Source organism: Scardinius erythrophthalmus (assembly GCF_964197995.2).
Source record: "Scardinius erythrophthalmus genome assembly, chromosome: 7".
Taxonomy (NCBI): Eukaryota; Metazoa; Chordata; class Actinopteri; order Cypriniformes; family Leuciscidae; genus Scardinius; species Scardinius erythrophthalmus.
The window spans coordinates 24,101,211-24,126,670 of record NC_138227.1 but is presented as its reverse complement, the minus strand read 5'-3'; the positions used below and the strand labels follow the sequence as shown (position 1 = coordinate 24,126,670).

Below are 25,460 nucleotides of genomic sequence, written 5' to 3'. Positions count from 1 at the left end.
TTTTTTTATTTCAATTCATTTATAATTTCTTTTCAGTGTAAACCAGTCTATGGGGTAAACTGATGAGGCTTGCAGAGTTAACGTAAAGCAAGAGCAACAGCACCATCTGCTGGTGGCACATATGTACATACAGTCATTCCAAAAGCCTTTTGCTTCTCTTAAAGGAACACGCCGACTTTTTGGGACTTTAGTTCGTGGTGAGGAGCAGCTCAGAGTTGGAGTAAATCACTCCGCAGAAGTAGCAGTGCTTTGCCTTCTGAGAATATAGTTCCCAGTATGTATACGGTTAGAAGATGGCTGTGTCTCATGTGACCTTGTTATTTGTACATGCTGTGACTATACAAATCACAACATGTAAATAGGAACATTTTGGCATTATTTTGTCACTTATTGGGAGCAGTATGCTAGCTGGAGCCATTTACCTCCAGTCTTTGTGCTAAGCTAGGCTAGCAGTGGGTCGGACAGAGTTACGGCACGCACAGAGATGAAATGGGTATGTATGGACTTATCTAACTCTGGGGGATACGGTGAATAAGCTAAAGTCCCAAAAAGTCGGCGTGTTCCTTTAACATTGTTAAGATTTTATTTTGGCAACCAAAGTATATGTGTAATAATCATGAGGTTAGAAGTCTAATTCTCATGTGCTAAATTATTTTAGACTGTCTACCCAGCAAACACAGAACAACCTTATAATGTCATGTTTTTTGTTTTGTTTTTCGGGACAAAAAAAATATGTAGGTTCTTTTTTGTAACCAAAAACAAATATTTTAAGAAAGTTTCAGGGAGGTTTTTGTGACAACCTGTACATAACTCTCTTACAGTTATTTTTACTGTAGGTTTTATTTTTTTAACCATACATTGGGAACTAAAGGGAACATTCTATTTACGTAAAGAAAGAGTTCCTGACTAATTAACAGAGAACATTAGTATGTTCATTCTGGGCAGGTTTCCAGGTAGGTTCCAAAAACTGTTATCTGGGTAGTTACTAGAGTATTGACCTTTCTGTCCTGTGTAGGTGCTGAACCTGGTGCAGTCTTATGTGACCCTGCGTGTGCCCCTGCACGTGTCATACGTGTTCCATTCACCCGTTGGCGCTGGTGGTTGGCAGCACTTTGACCTGCAGTCGGAGCTGCGTCTCACTTTTGTTTATGATACTGCCATCTTGTGGAGAGATGGCATTGGTAGTCCACCAGAGGCTGAATTACAAGGCAAGACAGCACAATTTTCTATTTGAATATATTTTAAAATGTAATTTATTCCTGTGATGCAAAGCGGAATTGTCAGCATCATTACTCCAGTCTTCAGTGTCACATGATCCTTCAGAAATCATTATATGCTGATTTGATGCTCAAGAAACGTTTATTTATGGTGAAAAAGATAATGCTTTTAATGTTTTTTTGTTGTTGTGGAAACTGTGATACATTTTGTTTCAGGATTCTTTGATGAATGGAAAACCAGAAAACAGTTTGACAATAGAATTCCTTTGTAACAATGTACAAGTTGTTATTGTCACTTAAAAAAATCTTCAAACCTTTTGAACAGTAGATTAAATGGATTTTTCATTATGTGAAATGTATTTTTTAGGGGCCCTCTATCCAACAAGCATGCGCATAAACGAACAAGGTCGCTTGGTTGTCAACTTCCGTACAGAAGCACGTTTCCGGGGGCTCTTTGTTACTGCACATTCAGGTGTGTTATAACTTATTGAGCATATTAAATATACAAAAGATACCTGTAAAATGATTTCATCTGGTTCTAATATTTGTTTTTCATTTGCTTTTTTGGCTCACAGCTTCATGAAAGCAATTATACAACTGGATGAAAATGTGAAGATAAATCTTTGTCATAAGTCACAAGAAATTATATTTTTAATATAGAAAATTAAGCTTATTTTTGGAACCAGCTCTTGTTATAACTCTATTCTTATAACTGTAATTCAATTAAAATAATTGTAAAGTACTTTTGTAAATAACAGTTAATGCCAAATGTAATGTTTGAGTATTTTCAAATTATTATAAATTAATATAAAAAAAATTATTTGGGGGTGAATTAAGATACCTTTCTTTTGAAATTTGTTCATATAATGGGTCAATTCATTGAAACTTGTAACGATGAGGCAGTGTCATGTGATCTTACTTGTGTTCAATCAGAATAATAACATTTCTGTTAACACAGCCTCCCTTATGACTTCCATGGTCATGTGTGCGGACCACCCTGGGCTGACCTTTAACCTTAGCTTGGTGAGAAGTGAGCCAACATACAACCAGCCAATTCAGCAATGGACCTTCATCTCTGATTTTGCTGTAAGTCTTTAGGGTGTCTGGTTTTTCTGCATTCAAAGTCTGCTCTTGATACTATGGGCCCTATTTTAAAGGGTAAGTTCGGTATTTTACACTTAAAGCCCTGTTTACAGATCGTTTCTGATGAAATAGAATGGTTAAGATTAAAATTTGGACACATGCTGCTGTCCCGAGAATTTTAGGTTTCTTTCGCTTTCCCCAAAACCTCTAGAATGGGTGTATAGGTGCACTGGAACAATACTTCATAAAACGCATTAAAATTTCGTTTACAAAGACCTGAAACTCACCGAGTGGTCAGGGGTGTTCACTGATATGCTCACACAAAAATCGCTGCAAAAGATGCTTTCCAACAGGTGTTTTACCATTCGTTGTAAAACTGTGGATCTATTTTTCCAAACGTCTCACACCCGTAGATTCTTCCGTTGAGAGCTTGAATAATAGACTATGACGGCAAATCAATGCCAATAATAAACGAGCGCACAACTGATGCGGGCGCGCGCGGTAAATGACTTCCGCGAGAGGATAACAGATCTACACGCGAAGAAACGGGAACTCGCGAGCTCATTCAAACCCTGCGCGCGCGCATAACATCATCTCTGCACGCGATACAAGCCCTCTCGCGCGCGCATGATCATTCCCCACGCGCTTGATCTGCTCTCCTGCTGCTTTTGCTCGCTCGAACAATTTTATTTTTGGCAGTCGAGGGGCGGGACTTACTGTTTTAATAACCTCAAATGTCATTGGTTATTTTCCCCTTTTCCAGAAGTCATTTGCGATTAGACGCCTGTCCAATGACTCGTAATTCACTTGACTTGAGACATGAGACATCACTTCATTTGTTTTATTTATTGTGGTTTATTGATGTGTGATGTGATTTAATGCATTGTTAATACAGAATAGATTCTTACCAGATACTTTATTAACAGAAAGTCTTATTTGAATAGAACTTATCTAAAAGGGTTGTCTCTATTCTGTTATTGATTGAGTAATGGGTGTGTTTTGGGCTTTACATGCAATAAACCAATCAGAGTCTCATCTCCCATTCCCTTTAAATGCCAATTGCGCTCACGCCATGGCAGATTCGCTATTTACACGAAGGAATTTGATAGTGGAAAGACCGAACGCGTCTCCAGAGCACAAACAGATCTGCTCATGCGCGAGGTTAAAGAGCGTGAGCAGACCATCTACGTACGGGACAAGCCGGATTCCACCATATCTTTATGTACACAAAAATAATCTTTTACATTGTAATCCTTTTATTTTTAATATTTGGCATGTTTGTGTGCTGCTGTGCATCCCTGTGTGTTTAATAAGCAGAGTGTACGCGTGTTGTGGACCCGCCTATAGGCGCACATTACTAAAAAAAAATATTGGACCATTGACTTTAGACCAGGTTTCAGTTGGTCAATGGCGCAGTCTATTTCTGTTGCCTCAAAATAGCAATGTGCCATCAATGCGCCAGAACACACCTCGTTTTCAGACCAGCACGCCCATGGGCACATTAATGGGCGCAAACGCATTTGCTATATAAACAACGTGCAGTACGTGAAAATGATAACTGCGTCAGGCTGAAACTAGCAAAAAACACTTGCGTTGCGCCTGGTGCTGCATTGCGTCGAGTGTATGATAGGGCCCATAATGTTCATGATTGTATTTGTCATTATTGGGTCTTTTACTGTCTTTCCTGATAAGTGTTGAAATACTTTCCTTCAGGTGAGGGATTACTCAGGAACTTACACAGTGAAACTGGTTCCCTGCATGGCTCCTCCCAGTGTCGAGTATAGCTTCCGTCCTGTGTGCCATCCCAGAGAGCCAATTACCTTTGATCTGGACATACGCTTCCAACAGGTCAGTACTGAATCACAAGCACTCATCAAAGGGGTCACGTCAGTGGCTGTATAGCCGAGCTCAAAGTTTTCCTTCTGTGTGTCTAGGGTACTTAAAGCTGGCAGGGACCACATCATACATACTGCAAAGCCTGCATTACAGTCTGACAGGTTTACAAAACAATCAATTCTGAAAAGCAGAACTTGGCACAGTCAAAACTGATTAATTGTTGATTCAAACCTCTTTCAGCAGCTGTCAGGGATGAGTAGAGTGCAGTCTCGGCAGTTTTAAAATTGCAGATGTCCTGGTCAGGCCAGTGTGCACATGACGATGGACAGGAGTTGTCCCATAATCGATTTCAATTAAGTCATTCAACTGTGCTCTCACAGTTAGTTATATTTATAAAGGGCCTTTGAGTCGTCTCCCACCACAGGTATAATCCACATTTTGAGAGTTGGGTTGCTTTCCCACTCTTTACTGTAGATACAACTTACTGTATATTTATGCCACTTTGGCATAGCGATCACTTGAATATCCAGCTACAAGTACCCTGTGTTTAGTAACGTCATGATTGAGTTTTGTTTATTAACCAAGTAGACTATAAGATTTAGAAGTTTGAAAATCGCCAAGCTGACCCTAAACCAGCTCAAATTTTGTCCACCCGCACAATCAAATTCAAAACCGCCCAATCTGGCAACACTGCCAACAAGATAAAGTCATAAGAATCCCCATCTACTGAATTGGCTTTATCTCTCTCTCTCCTCTCCACCTATAGCTGGTGTGTGGTGAGCGCACTGGCGCCGTTGTACTGTGGCTGCCGTCGTATCATCCAAGTGGATGCTGCACACTGGTGGTGGTTGAGGGGAGGCCCCTTGTTATGACTGTAAAGTGCTTTGGGTGTACAACAATACACAGTAAAAGTGCTATGTAAATGCCTTCATTCAATCATTCATTCATAAGTGAAACTTAAGTCATATTTGCAACTTATGTTCAATAAATTGTCTTTTTGGACTTAGTATTTACAGTAAATTTTCATAGTACATCAAACTCTTTTTCAAAATCTAGTAAAATTCTAATTATATAATATATAATGATACTATAATTTTGTGTTAAATGAAGTTTAGTTAAAGGAACCGCATGTAAGATTGTGGGCAAAACTGGTACTGCAATCACTTTCAAATTACTGTAGAGCGGTGTATCCCCTCCCCCTCCCCCCTGACTCGAGGTTGCCAGCTAGGCTGCAGGATCCAGCAGGAACGTAGGCTGCTACAAGGAGCTTCCAATGGCAAGTGACGAGTCTCCTATACAAATCCTTGTTTTATTTCAGACTTTGTCACGACGTATTTCGGATTCATAACGAGGTCTTTTAGGTTTCGTAACGTTGGACATTTTTTATCCGACACGTTTGTAGCTGCAGCTGTGGTAACTAGAGCAGAGCTGGCAACCCGGATGCCGAAACACTACTGACTTTGTGATTGGTAGATAGGTGGAGGGTGGGGCATCAGACCAAAACACAACATGACAACATCAACATCAGTAGAGGGCTGCAACTTCACTTTTAAATGACAATATCCTGGCCGGACTACTGTTGTCAGTGATATAAGTATTTGAAATGAACATGATTTCTTAATGTCTAGTGACATATCAGGGTAATTTTATGATTAATTGAAATACATTTCTTACATACGGATCCTTTAAAAGTAATGTGCATGTTATTCCCTTTAGGTGAGTGATCCAGTGCCAGCAGAGTTCAGTCTTAACACACAGATGCTCCTACTTTCAAAGAGGACTCTCTGGTTGTCAGACGGCTCCATGGGCTTTGGTCAGGAGAGTGATACTGCTTTCTCAGAGGGTAAAATGCTAAAAACAACATTTTTTTCATATATGTGATTTGATCCTGTGACCAAAGTAAAGATTATGAGAACTGAAGTATGACACCTATCACTAATTCAGGGCTGTTGCATTTCTCTAGGAGATGTCATCTACGGCCGTGTAATGGTAGATCCTGTTCAGAATCTTGGAGACTCGTTCATCTGTAACATCGAGAAGGTGTTCCTTTGCACAGGGGCGGATGGGTACATCCCAAAGTACAACCCTGACAACTTTGAGTACGGCTGCTTAGCTGATTCACCATCTCTTTTGTACCGATTCAAGATCATTGTAAGTATTGACACAAACTTTGCATAAACAGTTGAATTTTTTTATTTGAATATTTACTTTTAAAGTTTAAATCAATTGTAAAAAATATTCATTAATATAAATGAATATTTACTTTTTAGTAGGTTTTTGAGAAAAACTAAAACTAAAAAACACTTACATGCAGTTGCATTAAAGAAATACATACAAACAGCTAATTGTAGTTACAATTAATCATATTTAGAAAACAGACATAGAATACAATTAAGCATCATAAATGTTGTTTAACTCTTTCTTCGCCAGCTTTTTTAAAAACGTTGCCAGCCAGCACCTGCATTTTTTATCATTTTCACAAAACTATTATGGCCCTCAGAACATGCATTCTTTTTTATCAACACTTGAATGTGGGCAAGTTTCATAAAGCAACATTTTGAACAAAAAGCTGAGAAATCGTGTTTTTGTTAAAGACTACATCCAGATCGGCTTCAGAGCGATGAATCAAAACATAGATTGAGTCCATCAACACCTATACCTTCAAGTCCTATAGCTTTTCCTGGGTCGACATTTAATTCGGTAATATTAGGCAGATTTGATTTTTATGCTGTTTAAAGTTTGTGTTAGGCTCCTTTTCCCAATGCTTCTTCGCTTGGTTTGGGATCTGGAGCGTCTGTACTCTTATAGAAGATGCGTAATTGCGCTCCCTACCGTATAACACTGAAAGCATGGATTGCCAGAAAATTGCCAATGGTGGGGAAAGAGTTAATAGTTTTAGTTTTAATTAACTATACCACTGTTCAGGATTGATAATTGTTATTGATAGCATGGAGAACAACATTGTGCTTTGTGTTGATTTTAGGATCATTTGACTGTAACATATAAGTTTGAACTTAATCTGCTTCACAGGACAAAGCTCAGCCAGAGACTCAGGCGAGAACATTTGGTAGCATTAGTTTCAATGCTTTCCTCGCTGTAGATGATCCTCAAGCGCTGGTGCTAGTAAGGCAGCCAGGCTCTGATGGCTTTAGGATGGATTCCACAGCTTTGTTTCAGGTGAGATGCACACAACAGCTGGCACATTAAGAAACGTTGCGATCATGTTCTGATGCTAACACTGTAACACTCCTCCCAGGTGTCGGCAGGCAGGGAGTGGTACATTCACACCATCTACACCGTCCGGTCCAGAGACAATGCAAATCGGGGCATTGGGAAAAGGAGCCTTGACTATCATTCTGTGATACACAGCCATTCAATTTCCAAAAGGTCAGCTAGCAGCGTTCCAGATTTGGCTCAGGATATTGGGGCAGAAAATAATCGTGGCACAAACATCTTGCATATAGCGCTGGACCGCAGCACTCAAAAACAACCCAACCTTCACAAGGAATCCCAAGCGGAGGGTGTCGTTCCCAGAGAACTGAATCACAGGGACTCTAGTGACGACCGGCTTGTCTTGATCATAGGAATCTTGGTAGGTCTTCTCTTCACCATCCTCCTTGTCGTTCTCGTCGTTCTGGTGGTGCGATCTAGGCGGGAGAAGAACATCACAGAGCCACCCGAAAGCTCCAACAGCACAGAGCCCATGATGACGCAAGTCCTCGATAGCAACAACAGTTCAGAGGTTTGATTTCCCAACAGTGGGCCCCCCTCTTCAAATCACTTTTTGTTTGCAAGTGCCTCTTTTTGTTTATTTGCTTGGGCACGCAAAGACACATAGTGACTCGGAGTGGTTGCTCTCTACCTCTCCTCGGGATTTTGACAGTCCGAAAGTGTACTTGAATTTCAGAAGCACTTCTGTTGTCACTGCTTTAATAAGTCTGAATCTTTTGCCGAGAGAGTCTTGTATACTACTGCTACTGTTACTACTGCTTGATGGCATTGATATTCATCCAAATGAAAGTTTTACTTTTATATCCAAAGGTGCTAGATGAAAGAACGGTATTGATATTGTATAAATACAGGTGGTTTTAAGTCACTGATCATTTTTATTGGCTTGTTATTATTACATGGATGAATGAATTGTACTATATACTGGATGGGTGATCCATCCATGACATAATTTTTTGTATTACATTTATGTGTGTTGTTTTCCCACTGCTATTTCTACTTTGCAAAATAAATATACTGTAGTACAATAACTTTAGTAACATCAAACTAGCTTTCAAACTAACCTTTGCTATTATCAAGAACGAGATTGTTTTATTTTTGGCAAAACAACAGTACATTAGTAGTCTATACTTTTCTGTATTTTATGTATTTATGGTCAATAAGTTTGCATGGCTTTATTTTTATTTTGTATCTACACTTACTGTGTAAAAATGTATCATAGTGTATTATAAGTCAGATAAAATGTTGGGGGAAATGATCAAATAATTTTTGCCTTGTTGCGTTTCTTTGACGTTACACAATAGACCTTATTCACAGCAGCGCCATCTTTTAACGGGAAGGAAAGCGAGGCTGTGAGGGATAGACATACATCTCTTCAATGGGTTGTACTGGTATTTAATGGTTTTGGATTGTTTTTTAAACATATTTTTCCAAAAAAATTCAGTATACAGCAAACTCCAGACAACATGAGGTGTGGAAAATTATAAGTGATCTAGAAGTTTTTTTTTTTTTTTTACAGTGGATGCCATTGAAAACATGGTAAGCCTCGCTTTCATACTTGTCATGGAGCTGCTCTGAATAGGGCCTATCAGCTGTTACTCTTGTGACCACCTGGTTATTGCTCTGTTGCAGGACAGTAGATGTGATTTTGAGTGAATGCGAGACACGTGTGTGAGAGAAAAGTTCACTGCTATTTTACCATATAAATATACTGATATTTTTTACATTAGTTGTAAAGCCTATTTGCTATCACGTTGGATAAAAAATTTAATTTGCCCAGGTTCGACTGATACGATGTAATTTAGTCTATGGGACCTATTCAGTCTACAGTATACTAGTTCTAAATATAATGAACTAAATAAAATGCCAGTAGGTAAAAATAGCTTTTTATTCTAAAATAAATTCCCTTAAGTAGTGGCAAGTTTATTTTCCTTTATTAGATTATGTAATCATTAAATGCATTTACTGGATTCAGTGCATCTTGAACTTGTATTTGTTGATTTTAATAAAAACAAGGAACTCTCATTTCACTGTAAAAACTTTAATCACTTTTTTTACTTTTATTTTTAACAACAACGTATATTTCTTTAGGGAAAACCAGTAAACATGTGCCAAGAGCACCTCCAAGGGCACCTCATATAAAACACAGGAGATATTGCTTAATAACTTAACAGCTTTAACAAATATATACAAAAATATACACAAGCTTGACAGAAATTATTCTGATGCCAGTGTTTTCCAACAGTATCTTGGATGCATCAGGTTTAATCAGGATGTTATCCAGTGCAAGAAGTCCTGGCTGGTGCAGCTGTATTTAATGACTTTTGATCCATGCACGCTGTCATCATCAGTAGAATAAAAACCCCTCTACGAATGCATTAGTCGGTTATTTTCCAGCTCTAGCTAGAACATCACGGCTGCGCTTTTTTTTTTTTTTTTTTGTATAATAAAAAATAATAATACAGACATAAATGAAAGGGACACCACTTACACCTTGCAAGGCGTGAGACAAAGCTCTCTATTTCAGACTGTCCTGCAAAATGTGGGATAGGCGCATGGTCACCATAGTTGTTACTTTTTTGTGTGGAGATTATTGTCATTACTTTTGGTATCAAAAGAACAGTGTAACTTTCGCTGATTTTCAACACATGTTTACCATGTCAGTAGTATGTGTAAATGAACGTCTCGGTTACGTATGTAACCCTCGTTCCCTGAGTAGGGAACGGAGACGTTACGTCGGATGACGACGAATGGGGTTTCGCTTAGAAAGCCTATCATCTTCGAGTATATAAAACAAGCCAATGGCAATGAAATGCCATGGGTCTGCGGAATTTGCATAGCGTATCTCCGCCCCACGCAGGGGGTATATAAGGAAGTGCGCGAGCAACATGCAGATATGTCTTCGCTGAGGAGCCGAGACTGAACTCAGGCGTTCCAGCGGTACAGCGGAAGTGGCAGGGAGACGTAACGTCTCCGTTCCCTACTCAGGGAACGAGGGTTACATACGTAACCGAGACGTTCCCTTTCGTTGTCACTCCGAGTTACGTCGGATGACGACGAATGGGGTTCCCAGTGTAATCACGCCACCTCTCGACTGTCTTCCAGTGCCCTGCGTAAGTCTGAGCTCCCTGTCGTGAGACTGGCACGGACGAAGGACTCCTACTTAACACAGGAATACCAAGGTACACTGGGAAGCATATCTCAGTGGAAATATGCAATCATGCCCAACCCGAAGGGGGGGACTTGGAATACACATATGACCCCGAAGGGCTGCATACGGAATAACACTGGGGTGTCCAGCCGCAGGTGGAATATTTCAACCCCAGGGGTGGCAAGGTGGCTTGCCAAGGGAAAGACACATGCTCAAAGAGGCTTACAGTGGAAATACACATGTGGGGGTCGCCCGGAGGGGAACCATGCACATGGAGGCACCTAGCCAAGCGCGAAAGCTGCCGGTGGCATAACTCTGGCGTTGACGTCGTCAGTGCTGGAGGAGACTCAGGGCTTATTAGGCTCACCTGAGGAAATATCGCACGTATCCCGTCCGTGGAGAGGAATGGCGAGCAAGCGAAGACACCTGAGCAGAATCTAGTACCGGCTAGTTGAGGCGAGTACATGAGAAGAAACTGGCTCTACTCGGAGATTGTAGAATCTCGCAAATGTGTTAGGTGTCGCCCAGCCTGCAGCTCTGCAGATGTCTGTTAGCGAGGCGCCATGCGCTAGAGCCCAAGAGGATGCCACACTCCGGGTGGAGTGGGCCGTCACACCAAGGGGGCATGGTCGACCTTGCTGCTGGTAAGCCAAAGCAAAGGCGTCCACTATCCAGTGAGACAACCTTTGCTTGGAGAGAGCCTTTCCCTTCAGCTTCCCACCATAACAGACAAGAGCTGGTCTGAGGTCCTGAAACCGCGTTCTGTCTACGTAGGCACGAAGGGCGCGTACTGGACAGAGCAGTGCCAAGGCTGGGTCTGCCTCCTCCAAGGGCAGCGCTTGTAGGTTCACCACCTGGCCTCGAAAGGGTGTGGTGGGAACCTTGGGCACATATCCAGGCCGGGGTCTCAGGATCACGTGAGAGTTAGCCGGCCCGAATTCCAGGCACGCTTCGTCAACCGAAAATGCCTGCAGGTCCCCTACCCTCTTGATGGAGGCCAATGCAACCAGGAGCGCTGTCTTCATTGACAGGAACTTAAGCTCCACTGATTGCAGAGGCTCAAAGGGAGCACTCTGCAGGGCAGTTAAAACCACTGAGAGGTCCCAAGAGGGTACGAGGGGAGGACGAGGAGGATGTAGTCTCCTCGCTCCCCTCAGGAACCTGACGATCAGGTCGTGCTTCCCCAAGGACTTACCATCAACTGCATCGTGATGTGCGGCAATGGCGGCAACATACACTTTCAGGGTGGAGGGAGACAGCCTTCGCTCCAACCCTTCTTGCAGGAAGGAAAGCACGACACTGATGGGGAATTTCGTGGTTTCAAGATCTTTAGAAGAACACCAGTTGACGAAGAGGTTCCACTTCAACGCATAGACATGTCTCGTGGACGATGCTCTAGCGGAAGTGATGGTAGCCACCACCGCTGGTGGTAGGGTACTCAAACCTACCTCGTCCCGTCCAGGAGCCACACATGGAGGTTCCACAGATCGGGACGAGGGTGCCATAAGGTGCCCCGTCCATGAGAAAGCAGGTCCTGTCGCGAGAAGTACTAGTTCTGGGAACCAGGTGCGGTTGTGCCAGTACGGGGCAACCAAAATTACCTGCTCCTCGTCCTCCCTGATCTTGCGCAAGGTCTGCGCAAGAAGGCTCACTGGGGGAAACGCATACTTGCGGAGGCCCCGCGGCCAGCTGAGCGCCAGTGCATCCATGCCGAGCGTGCCCTCGGTCAGGGAATAAAACAGGTCGCAGTGGGACGAGTCGTGGGAGGCAAACAGGTCTACCTGTGCGTCCCCGAACTGATCCCAAATCAGCTGAACCGTCTGGGGATGGAGTCGCCATTCTCCAGCGAGAGGCCGAAGCCGAGACAGCTCGTCGGCCGCCTGGTTCAGGTCTCCCGGGATATAAATGGCTCGAAGCGACCTCAGATGCTTCTGACTCCATATGAGGAGGTGGCGGGCGAGTTGGGACATACGGCGGGAGCGTAGACCACCTTGACGGCTGATGTACGCTACTGTGGCGGTATTGTCTGCTCGGACTAGTACGTGTTGACCCCTGAGCAACGCCCGAAAGCGGTGCAGGGCAAGGCGTACAGCCAGCAACTCGAGGCAATTGACATGCCAAAGGCGCTGGGGTCCTGTCCAGGAGCCCGCGGCAGCATGTCCATTGCACATGGCACCCCAACCCGTGGCGGAGGCATCTGTTGATACAACAACATGCCTGGAAGCTCGTTCTAAGGGAACTCCGGCCCGTAGAAAATTGAGGTTCGACCACGGGGGGAAGGTCTGACGGCAAGTCGGAGTCACTGGGACTCGGAGCGTGCCGTGTTGCCATGCCCACCTCGGGACTCGATCGCGAAGCCAAAGCTGAAGCGGTCTCATATGAAGCAAACCGAGCGGCGTTACTGCGGCTGCGGATGCCATATGCCCCAGGAGGCTCTGAAAGAGTTTCAGTGGGACCGCACTCTTGCCCTCGAACTGACGAAAACAAGTCAGCAGTGATTGCGCGCGCTCGCTCGTAAGCTGCGCGCACATGGCGACCGAGTCGATCTCCATACCGAGAAAAGAGATCCTCTGCACGGGGCAGAGTTTGCTCTTCTCCCAGTTGACCCGAAGGCCCAGACGAGCTAGGTGCCGGAGCACAAGGTCCCTGTGTTCGCAAACCTGGTCTCAAAGTGAGCTAGGATCAGCCAGTCGTCGAGATAGTTCAGGATGCGAACCCCGTGTTCCTGAAGGGGAACAAGGGCTGCCTCGACGACCTTCGTGAAGACGCGAGGAGACAGGGCTAGCCCGAAAGGGAGAACCGCGTACTGGTATGCCTGCCCCTCGAAAGCAAACCGAAGAAACGGTCTGTGTCGAGGAAGAATGGAGACATGGAAGTAGGCGTCCTTCAGGTCAATCGCTGCAAACCAATCCTGTGGCCGTACACATTCGAAAAGGCGTTTGGCCGTGAGCATCTTGAACGGCAGCCTGTGAAGGGAGCGGTTCAAGACGCGCAGGTCCAGGATAGGTCGTAACCCACCGGATTTCTTCGGTACAATGAAGTAAGGGCTGTAGAAGCCGGACCTCATTTCGGCTGGAGGGACAGTCTCGATCGCACCCTTCGCCAGTAGGGTGGCGACCTCCGCTCTCATGACAGGGGCATTGCCACCGACCAATGTGAAGCAGACTCCCCTGAAGCGGGGAGGAGACCGCGCGAACTGAATCGCGTAGCCGAGCCTGATGGTCCTCGCGACCCAGCGGGACAGACCGGGAAGCTCTAACCAGGCTCCCAGAAACTGAACCAGCGGGGTCATCCGGACCCCATTTCAACTCGGAGTGACAACGAAAGGGAACAATGTTAACTCGCTCTCCATATTACCTGAGAAATTCACGTTTTCTCTAGTCAGGTAGCACTTAGTTCAAAAAATGTATTTGACTTTTTACTGTATAGGCAGCCAAGTTTTATTAAAAGCCCATTTTTCCAGCGATACCTTTGAGATAAAAGTGAGATTTTCTTTTAGATGACTCAATGCAAAGCAAACTACTGATTTATTGGTCATAATGTGTATTTTTTAAAAATGGATTTCAGTCCAATTTTGAGAACATTTTGTAGTAAAGAGGGAGATGGCCAGCAGAGGCCCATGGATTTCTACCCCAATCACTGGCGGCAGTGGGCCTGGGCCCCGTTATTGCAAACCTGCAAAGTATACAGGTCAAAGTATAAATCTCTTGGAGCTTGATGCTTCAAAGCTGTCAAATGGAGTCCAGTTGCACAAATCTTCACTGCTGTTTTAATATGAGATTATTAGATTAACCAAGTCGCTCAAATCTAGGTGGAAACCTTGTTTCTATCTTTATTCATAGCTGAAATGAGATTTAATTAAATTATTTTAATTAATCCACTCATTAAAAAACAATAATACCAACTTGTTTTTGTGTTAAATCAAAACAATTCCATTTAGTACTATTCATTAGCATAGTGTTTTGTTTTGTCCAAGGAAACCAATTTGCAGTTACTCATTTTGAATGGTTGATTTGTAAGGATCTCATTTGATTCATTATCACTCAGTTGTTAAGTGTTGTTAAATTGAAATAATAATATTGCTTGCAATGTTGCCACAATTTTATTGAGTAGATCTAGTATATATATATTTTTTTTTTTTTACTTGGAGCTTTAGATTTCAAGTTTCAGAATTAATATAGCCTATATACTATATATATATATATATATATATATATATATATATATATATATATATATATATATATATATATATACATACATACATATATATTAGGGATGGGAATCGATTAAAAAAAAACTAATTAATTGCTCAATTTGCTGTAATTATTTGCAATTAATTGCATTTCCCCCAAGCTTGTAATCATCAATATTTAAACTAGAATCACCTAATTAAATTAAACAACACAGGAAAAAAAGGAACAGAAAATAGTCCTATATTAAAATAATATTAAACATCAATATATCAATATATTATTCTTTTTCAATAATCAATCAACATAATTTAACAGATTTTTTTTTTTTTTTTTTTTTTTTTTAACTAATTATCAAAATAAAATATAGTCCTACAAAGCTATTATTACCAGAGCATGTGATCAGAGCAGGTCCTTTTACCATTGTTGTCCTGCATGACTGTCCCAGCTATTAGTAGGGCTATTGCAAACAGAAGTCTACTACAGAGAAATTTCACGTTATTTGAGTGGACATTGCTTTTCCAGTGCGTGATCGGTACATGATTGGAGCGTTTCGGCCGTGAACGACAGAGCAAAACACGCAGCACAAACATAGAGCGGAACATTGAGCAGAGAGCGCAGCAGCGCGCCGACACGCACGCACACACACACACACACACACACACACACACAGAACGGAGAGCGTGGCTCACACACGGAGCGGAAAAGACCCGCTCGTGAAACCTGGTCACAGAACACGGATGGGAACTCAGAACACAGAACACAGAAAATTTCTCTTTTGGCCAAAAACCGAAAATGCCATTCGGCAGCCGAAATTTCGGTGCATCCAGCTTCAAACCAACTGGTATGGTATTTGAATTCAGCTTTGCTAATTGTAGGCCTACACAGTATCTTTGTTTTGTCAAACGCGCCATCAGACAACTTTTTAAATGCAAACATTCCTCCTAAAACTCCATCCTTGTACTTCTCCATCCACTCGCAATAGCAGCCACAACAGAAAGTCATTAAAACGAGGCCAAAAAAAAAGTGCTGCGTTAATTGCAGTATATATGCAGTATTATATATATATATATATATATATATATATATATATATATATATATATATATATATATATAAGTTTCAACAGCTGAAGTATGGTAAAATGGAAACAGTTTTTGCAAAAAATAAAATTAATATATAAAATGTATGAATCTTGCCTCACAATTTGATTCAATTACAATTCAAAGTGTAACTGTCACGATTAGCCACGCACTCCCTGATTACGGACTCCATTTCCCATCATGCATCTTCCTGGACTGATTATACCATACACCTGCACTGCACTGATTACACACACACCTGCACACCTCAAGTTCAAACACTCATTTAAGCCACACTCACACAACACTCGGGGCTAAGTCTTGTTTTCCTGCTGCAAACATTTCCAAGCGTTTTCCATGTGTTATACCTGCCTGTTGGGACTTTGTTCCTGATCTTCTGCCTGGTTCCTGTATCCTGTTTGTTTGCTGACTGCCCTGATATCCTGCCTGTTTGTTGACCATGATTTTGCCTGATCTTCTCTGCTGTGTTTGCTGGTGTATGACCCTTGCCTGGTGACTACTGTTTAATAAAGACAAGCTGCACTTGGATCTGAATGACTCCTATGCTTCGTAACAGAAGACTTAGCCACACCAAGATCCAACTGTGATGCCAACCATGGATACAGCAGTACAAATCCTGCACTTTAGAGCACTATATTGACCTGGCCCTTTGTTGAGCAGCTCATCGTTTACTGTGGGCATGGTAGAGGAGAAGCTCCGTGAACCCACAGTATCCCCTCAGCCTGAGCTTAACATGTGTCCCTTGACAGGACCATGGAGGCCGCTCTGCCTTGGCCCCCTGAACTGTCTAGTCCGCCCTGGCCCCCTGAACTGTCTGGCCTGCCCTTGGTCCGCCTCCCACCTGGACTTTTTGTGTTTTTTTTTTTTTTTAGCGTCTGGAAGCCGCTCTTAAAGGGGGGCCTCTGTCCTGATTAGCCACGCACTCCCTGGGTGATTCCCATCATGCATCTCCCTGGACTGATTACACCATACACCTGCACTGCACTGATTACACACACACCTGCACACCTCATGTTCAAACACTCATTTAAGCCACACTCACACAACACTCGGGGCTAAGTCTTGTTTTACTGCTGCAAACATTTCCAAGCGTTTTCCATGTGTTTACCTGCCTGTTGTGACCTTGTCTGTTCCTGATCTTCTGCCTGGTTCCTGTATGTTTGTTTGCTGACTACTCTGATATCCTGCCTGTTTGTTGACCATTTTGCCTGATATTCTCTGCTGTGTTTGCTGGTGTATGACCCTTGCCTGGTGACTACTGTTTAATAAAGACAAGCTGCACTTGGATCTGAATGACTCCCATGCTTCGTAACAGTAACAATTTGATTATAAAACAATTCTTTTCATCTTTTCCTCCAATTCTTTTATTATTAATTACTATTATAATTATTTTATTTATCTGTTATTAAAAATAAGGGCAATGTTGCAAATAACAAACAGTAACAAATACAACATTAGAAACTAAATTAACAGTGCTTTATTTAATTTTACAACTATTTAAGTAATACAGAAATGTAATAACATGTAAAAATAATCACTGCATAGTCTTTAGTATTCATTACAAATAAACTTATTATTAAAGCTATTATTAAATATGTTTGATAAACGGTAATGACACGGACAGCAGGTTTTAGTAAGTCAAAGAAGTTGCTTTTTTGTAGTTGAGAATTCAAGTGGTTTATGATTTGTAATTTAATTACAACTCATGGAAGTCAAACAGTATTTTTCAGGTTTTTTAGACAGTTTTTAATCTTGTAATAAAAGTTATTGAACACAAAATTGTCATACTTTAATTTAAATTCAGTGAGGGCAAATAAAAGAGAGTAAAATGTCAATCTCGTTTTTAATGATGATAGGGCCAGGATGAATGTTCTCTGTGCTGTAGTGACATGCGGTCATTTGCCACACATCTAGAATATAAACACCAACATCCTGAAAAGCCCGGTGCAGAATTTTGTCCAACTGTAGAGAATACCAGTCACTGCCAAAAATATCCTATTATAAAGACAGAGAAATACAAAATTTTCCATAAACTTGTCATCACAGAGTGCTTTAATTATTTGAACACTTGTTATATAGACCTTTTTCACAGTCTGCACATTGTCACATCCGTTTCCTATTAGTAGTGTAATTGATTTTCCACCTAATTGTCAATGGATGGACGGTTGCTAATTTTGTCAAGATAATTAAAGTAGCAAATTTGACATTTAACTTCAATATTTCAAATGGTTTATTTAACCTTAAACGATACCCTACCATCAATCTTCCATTAGAGATAAAATATTTAAGAGATATAGAGATATAAGTTTTTGCTGGAAGAATAATAGAAATACAATACTATCCCATCATTGAAAACAAACCTTGAGAATAAGACTTGTTTAAGATAACAAAACCAGTTACTTTTGAATAATTCACTCTAGGTTGGAAATGTTCCTTTATTTGAACTTAAATTTGATCCAGTACTTAATTATTGTATAGAGTGCAAGAAAGCAATGCAATTAATGTTTTATGGGATGTACAGTATAACATTGTCTAATTCTAATGGTCTTTAATGTGATATGTTGTTTGTATTCTATTCTTGCATTTATTTAAAATAAAAAAGATAATCAGAATCTGAAGTATTGCATAGACATACAGTGGGCTTGTGCGCTCCCCTGTAAATCATGAAATATGTGCCGGAATAACATGAGACCATTTTTCTTTTCTTAATGATAGTAAACTGAAGTTGATTTGTTGATGAAATATCTGTGATTAACTGTACATAAATAAATCACAACAATCCTGTGCCACAGGTACTGCCAATGATCCAGGCTACAGCAGAAGTGATTTTATGCTACTATTTGAAGCGACTGCTTTTGAAGTGTGATGAAGGCCTATAACGTTACCTTATAGCCAGTGTTGACAGTCTTGATTATAACAGTTGTATCAGGTGCCCGCTGTAACAATGCTAGAACAGCTTTGCGAATCCTCAACACTCTATGGGTGAAGAAATTCAGAGGGTACGTGGTGAAATGGGGTCCCAGATTGAACATAATGACTGTGTGGGGTCCTCCAGCTAGGTCATCGATCTCATTACTGATGTAGTGCAGATCAGCAAATGCTGTTTTCAGAGTGCGCAAAGGAACGCCGTGAGCCCTCCAGTGTAAGTCAATGTTGTTATCCACATCCACTGCTATGAGCGGCCCTGACTGATATTGGACATGCAGGTTCATCTGCTTCAGGGCTGAAAAACAGACCCACAATTAATGCATCTATGCACTGTATAATTGATGAACAAAATTAATGAACAAATAATCAACTATTTATCTCACTTGGTATTGCTTTCACAAAGAACTCAAACCACTGTCTCATAGTAGAGTCTCCCATCATGTAGATGTGTTTGTCTTTCAGGCACTCTGTTGTCGTTTGGGTTGTAAAATGGTGGGTGCTACAGACGAATGACGTCCACACATCATTCAAGTAAAAGCCAGCTGGAACTGGAGTGTGTAAACCAGGGTGACATTTCTCTGTAACTTCTGCAGGACGAGTAAATGTAAGATCTGTGTCAAAGGTGTAAGTTTTCAAAAATTTGCCTGAACTGGAGATTTTATTTGACTTGCATTGTCTAAATGTCAGAAAATGTATTATGTGCAACACAATTCCCAACATATCTGCCTCCTTGTACTGTATTATTCTGCTGGGTTAAACCATTGACCAACATACCAATAGTTTCATTTCCCTCTGAATGAAAAATGTTGATGATCCTTTTATCTCCATTGATACCTTTGTTAGTTTGCTTCCTGCCAAAGAGAACATGTTTGTCATTCTGCCTTCCATCAATGCATCAAATATATCAAACAAACAGTCAATCAAGTGTTCTTTAATCTCACATAAGCATTTTCTCCTTATTAGTCAGGTGGTTTCTATAACCACCCATAGAGTGGTACACAAGGGCACTGCATGGCAGCGATTTGGGTCTCTGACAGTGCCAAGTTTCTCTGGCACGGGGATCGTTGTATTCACAGCAGCAGTCTTTTGTTCCCATATGCTCTAGTCCATTGTTGTCCCACTTTACGTTACACATCACTTGTTCACTCAGCCTGGTCTTATTTGGTCCTGGTCCCTCATAATATCCATTAAAGAAAACTCTGTCAGAGTCAGTGCCTCTGTGATGCTTCAGGACCTGCACAGCTTCACTGGAGTGAATTAGACGCACAGCCACCTGTGCCTTGCCGACCCACGGCAAGAGGAAACGTACAGAGTAGGAGCCATTGAGCAGGTCCATCACCTCCCCAAAAACACTGGCCTGTGACAGAAGTACATTCTCAGAACAACTCTCTCTGACCCAGGGAGATAAATAAATCAGGCAAGTAGTTTTAGTTAATCTAATGTGTACAATAACTGACCTTAGTTTTAGACCAGAATAGCTTGGCTTGAAAAAAGTCGCCTCCATAACGCTTGGATTTGTTGTCAAAATCCTTTGCGTGCACCGTAACATAAAGCTCCTCACCAATTTGATAGCTCTCTTTCAGGTTCTGAATGATGAATTTGGTGTGGTCTGGGCTAGTACTCATGGACACATTTGTGATTGCTCTGTCAGGCCCGGCCCAGTACACATCTTGCTGTAACTTGGAGTAGTCGTTTAAAAATGAGCTTGACTCTTCTGAACTAAGTACTGAAGGAGAAGTGGAGTTTGTATATATTCCTGCAAAGTGCAGAGACAAAAAGCTGGGTGGAGGGTGTTTCTTCCTTTCATTACCTGTATAAGACCAAATAACCTACAAATACAAAGATTGTTATTAATCAAAAGTTTTTTCTATGTAGGAATCATGCTTGTAGATTATTAAATTAAAAATGTCTAGGGATATGTATATATCCCAGTTCCTTTAGAAGGAAATGAGACAATGCGTCATAACGTTGACGCTATGGGAACGCAGTGCAACCTGTGTCTGAAATATGCGTGGAACACGGCAATTGATTGCCAGACAGCACACTTTCAGCACATTGATATCTTCAGTGCTGTATACATGTATTATGCTTTCATAACATAATCTTAGAATATTTATTTTCCTTTTGAATTTGTCATCTAAAAATAGACATTTCAAGCTTTCGAAAGATGTATTTCTCATGTCTGCGAGTAAAGTTCCCACTGAGTTTTTTTTTTTTTTTTACGCACTCAAGTTCACAGATGGCAGAAAGCGCATCCTGTTTGTTTAGTTTATTTTACGAAAACACAACGTTTAGTTATTGTGAGTGCACACAAATCCTAAAATAATCAGTTTCGAATGATGTATTAGGCTACTGATGTAAGACCAAAAATGACGGGCGTGGTTAAATGCCAGTGATCATGCCGGCGCCTCCATGTCATGCAATGCTTCCATACTCCGCACAAACACGATATGCACCTAATAATAGCATACATTTAAATAGGTTAACGTTAGAGTGAGCAGTCATGTTAAGTATCTACTTACATGGTTCAAATGATAAGCCATATTTGAGGTCGATGGATTTTCGCAAACGTTTGGATTTTCTGCCTGACATCCCAGCTCCCAACATTCTAACAACGTTTTAACAACATGGCCAAAATCCATGACATTTGTAAGCTGGAGAAACTGGAAGAACTAGTTGAGGAACGACATATGAAACAGAAACACATTTACAGAATTCTGTAAACGACACCATAAAACGCAACTTGAAGTAAAGCCATGGGAATCGACCCATTTGATCTGATGACAATATGAGTGATAAAAACTCTGATTAATCCAGAAAATTTCCCCATCAGAACTGGGGTCTCTAATGCTCATATGACACAGCAGACTGTGAAGGCTCAACTGCAAGAGCAGCTTCAGGTGTCAGACACTGCACTGAAACAACAGCAATCATTCAGACCTGGTCAATGAAACTCGGTTTCATGTGACAACTGGAATTAAAATTGCAATGGACATGATAATGGAGCAAGTAAAATAATTAGAACATAACCTAAGACTGAGGAGATGGGTGAAAAGACACTTCAAAGAGGCCAATAACATCTCACAGTAGCACACCACTGCATAAGGATGGCCGCCCAGTATGAAACTGGAACTAAATTTGCAACACAATTGTTGGTAGATTAGATTCCACCCATCTCCTAGATATGAACACGGAACACACAACTCCATCACTACACCCTCACAGCATCATCACCTGGAATAGATCAAATCTATCCAGGCTGAACACTACACATCATAATCTAAAGATGACATAGAGTCCAAAAGTGTCACTTCACTAAAGATCTATTGTCCATTGTCACACTAACAGATCCAGATAGCTTCACACACATAGGATGGTAAAGCTGATCCCATGATGACAGTCTAACACAGACACACATAGCAAACACTATTCACAACACTCATGGGAAAGCACTGAAATATACATGGATATGGAATATAATATGAATGGCTACAGTCACAAATCGATGATGCATTATAAAGTAGAGACAGAACTGCAATTAAATTTCAAAATGTTTAAACTTTCTGATTGTTATTAGGGTGATTGGAAAATCAGAGGATTTCCAACCATGATTTCTCAATATAACAACACTAATAAAAAAATAAAATAAAAAAAACCCCGGATAGATCTGAAGTGTGAGCGCTTCAATCAATTACAAAATTTACAATGTAACCCCATCGACTGTGACTTAGCCAGCACAAAACACACAAACACACACACACAAAACCGTTGCAAGGAATGAACAATCTCCATTCTTGTATGACTGAGCATCTTCCAAGTCACTTCTTAGATCAACATAGGTGGCTTGCATTGGAAGATTCCTGAACACAGTGATTATATATATATATATATATATATATATATATATATATATATATATATATATATATATATATATATATATATATATATATATATGTATATATATATGCATTTCTTCATAATTGTGATTGAATATTATTACTAGTATTGTTATTACGTGATTTATTGATGCATACCATCTATTTGATTTTTTAGATTACACTGACCTCTTGCTTCATTTCCTTTCTGTAATTCAGACCAATAATATTTAAATTCCACTACCATTTAACTACATCACAGTGGTAGTGAAGAATTGGATGTTTACAATGGGACCACCCTACCTGACCCTGAGAAACACTTGAGACCAGATGTACCAATCGCACTTGCTGACATGAACCCAATTTATTGTTTTTTGTCTTGTTGCATTAAGTGTTCCTATGCATTTCCTTATGGCTTTAAGTTCGTGAAGTGAACATTTAAGATGCTTTTCAGGTGTCTCACAAAAAGCAGTGTGGAACCAAGGAGAACCCCTTCATTCATTGAGGCCTGTCCAGACAACCGCACTGCTGGAGGTGACAGGATTTGTCAAAAAGGGACAGATTATCGTCATGGGGAAGGTGCCACAGAAGCAGAAGTTTCTCCATGAAAGAATGACACGTCAACTGAATAAGTCTCAAAGGTTAACAGCCCTCTGAAGGTTTCTACAGCTGCCAACATCTGAAAGGCAATTTTTGAGTTTCATCTCAAAGACTACAACAAACGTCTAACAGTGACTCCACAGGGACTCATTTGAATTTGACCCACGGGGTCAAGGCGGGAAACTGTAAGCTGGAGAAACTGGAAGAACTGAGAAGACAAAGGATCTTTCTGGAAATTAACATTTGAACTCACTCTTGTGAAGGTAGCATCATCATTTGAGACGCAAAGTCCCATTACAGAATTGCTAATGGTTTTAATGGTTAACGGCTGGTTTATTTATTTATTTGTTTGTTTGTTTGTTTTTTCAGCAGGGAAGCAATGCGACTGGGAAAAAATTATAACTATACACATGTAGCATATATATTATTTATTTTGATTAAAAGATGCAGTTGTGCTAAATGAACTTACCAGACAACTCATGATCACCAGTAGACACAACCCCATAAAAAACCTCCATACATGTGATCTTTCCCTGTGAACTGTAAAAGCATTGTGTCGTCACAGTCCTTTACTTTTTATGAACAAACTGTGTTTTCCATGTTCGGTTAGCCTATATACAATATAGCTACACATTTGTAACTTAACACGACCCATTCAATGTTTATGATTAATATTTATTATTAAATAGCGTTAATAATAATAATAATACTGAACTAATTTATTTTAAGTAAACCAACAATGTAAAATTGCAAGATATATGCCATATGGTACCGATACAATTTTAACAATCAACGACCACAGAAATTTTTGCCCCAAACAATTAATATTTTACTTACCTATAAAACATTTTTGTTTACAGTGGTTGCTGGCTAGGCTATAGCAAAAAACAACAGGTTCACTGATAATACAGCAATCCAAACAGTTTCTATGGGGATTTGACCTTTTTTTCTTGTTTTGTTTATTTTGTTTTTAATAATTGTTTGCTGATCACCGATCAAATTCATTACTAAGGCATAAATTAAATTTATACATTATTTATATATTAGACTATTTTTATATTATGTCCATGAAGAAAAACCAATGCCAAGAAGTATTCAAAAATAACTTACAGTGTTGTTCCCGAGTTTCAAGCTCCATTTTATTTTTAAGGCATTATTTTGAAGATATGTGTTTGTAAAAGTAATAGTCCAAAGGCGATTTCCTCGAATGGTTAGTGTGTGTGCTGACTAGAGGGCATGCGCGTGACGTCACCCATACCCTTACAAAAAAAAAAAAAAAAAATTATTTTTTTACAAAAATCTCTTACAGGAATCAAAAAGATCCAGAATAGGGGACAGAATGTCTGCAGGATTCCTGTATGGTCCCTACACAGTCCTTCAGGATTCCTGCAGGATTTTTTGTAAGGGAATTGTCTAGCCCTGAAATGCAAAGTTGAACCAAAGTTAACCGTTGTTAAAGGTCAATAAAAGAGGTCAAGCTTATCATTTTACCTTTTCCTTTTTCTGTTCTGTGCCTCAGAACGCTTTCCACATCTATCCAGTTTTGGTCATGGGACATAGAGCTCTCAAGTCTCACGCATTCACCGTGAGACACGCATTTCAACCAGTTCACTATGGAGTTAATATTGTGCCATAATTAAACAAACAAATCCAGCATTTTGTAAACAAACTCGATCTGCTTTGCAAAGGAAAACTCGACTCGCAAACAAACAGAAAGCAATGTGCAAGTAAAGGTCAATTTGAGCGAAAATGCAGAGGCGTATTGTGTTTTACAAATATAAATAAATGAGGCTAGATAATATTTCACAAATAAATGCACACCATCCTACAAATTGCATGTAACCTTTGAACAAATACCAAATTTAGTGCATACAAATGGATATCTGTCTGTTATGATTGTTACTGTTATGTAACAATATACAGTTGTTTCTTAACTTGCCTGTGACGTATGCAGTGCCCAAATTATTATCTTGGACAGACAAATGAAACCCTCCTTTCAATTAAATGAAATGTTCTCATTAATTTATGGAGAATGAAAGAAATAGATTATTTCAGTGTAGACATAATCACTAATTTAGTCATTTTGCACGCGTCCGATGTAGAAAATTTTTAAAAAAGCAACATATGATGGCAGAGCTTTCAGCTTATAGACAAATAGATTCCCCTATCGTAGAGAGAGTGAATTGCTACTAAGTGCTAATGTGGATTTCTGTCTAGATATGCAATAAACATTTTACAAAAGA

The 25,460-nt window shown here is 40.5% G+C and overlaps 2 protein-coding genes across 2 annotated transcripts in view; one reads left to right on the top strand and one right to left on the bottom strand.

The window, feature by feature from the left end:
* frem2b (FRAS1 related extracellular matrix 2b) overlaps positions 1–9,398 on the top strand; it is a 79,387-nt gene extending 69,989 nt beyond the window's left edge. Inside the window, 8 exon segments of the mRNA XM_081369693.1 lie at positions 1,016–1,208; positions 1,585–1,689; positions 2,176–2,303; positions 4,014–4,148; positions 5,853–5,979; positions 6,100–6,287; positions 7,167–7,313; positions 7,393–9,398. Coding sequence (XP_081225819.1) covers positions 1,016–1,208; positions 1,585–1,689; positions 2,176–2,303; positions 4,014–4,148; positions 5,853–5,979; positions 6,100–6,287; positions 7,167–7,313; positions 7,393–7,884 — 1,515 coding nt within the window. The 3' untranslated portion in view covers positions 7,885–9,398.
* Positions 9,399–17,267: 7,869 nt separating this feature from the next.
* LOC308693011 (NXPE family member 3-like) lies at positions 17,268–24,811 on the bottom strand. Its single transcript, XM_081369694.1, has 9 exons — positions 24,709–24,811; positions 24,328–24,636; positions 23,687–23,757; positions 20,197–20,568; positions 19,681–20,096; positions 19,514–19,590; positions 19,123–19,326; positions 18,697–19,034; positions 17,268–17,806 (listed from the first exon to the last, which is right to left on the bottom strand). Exons 2-9 carry the CDS (start codon positions 24,353–24,355, stop codon positions 17,612–17,614), a joined length of 1,701 nt encoding a protein of 566 aa, XP_081225820.1. The 5' UTR covers positions 24,356–24,636; positions 24,709–24,811; the 3' UTR covers positions 17,268–17,611.
* Between the last annotated feature and the right edge of the window lie 649 nt (positions 24,812–25,460).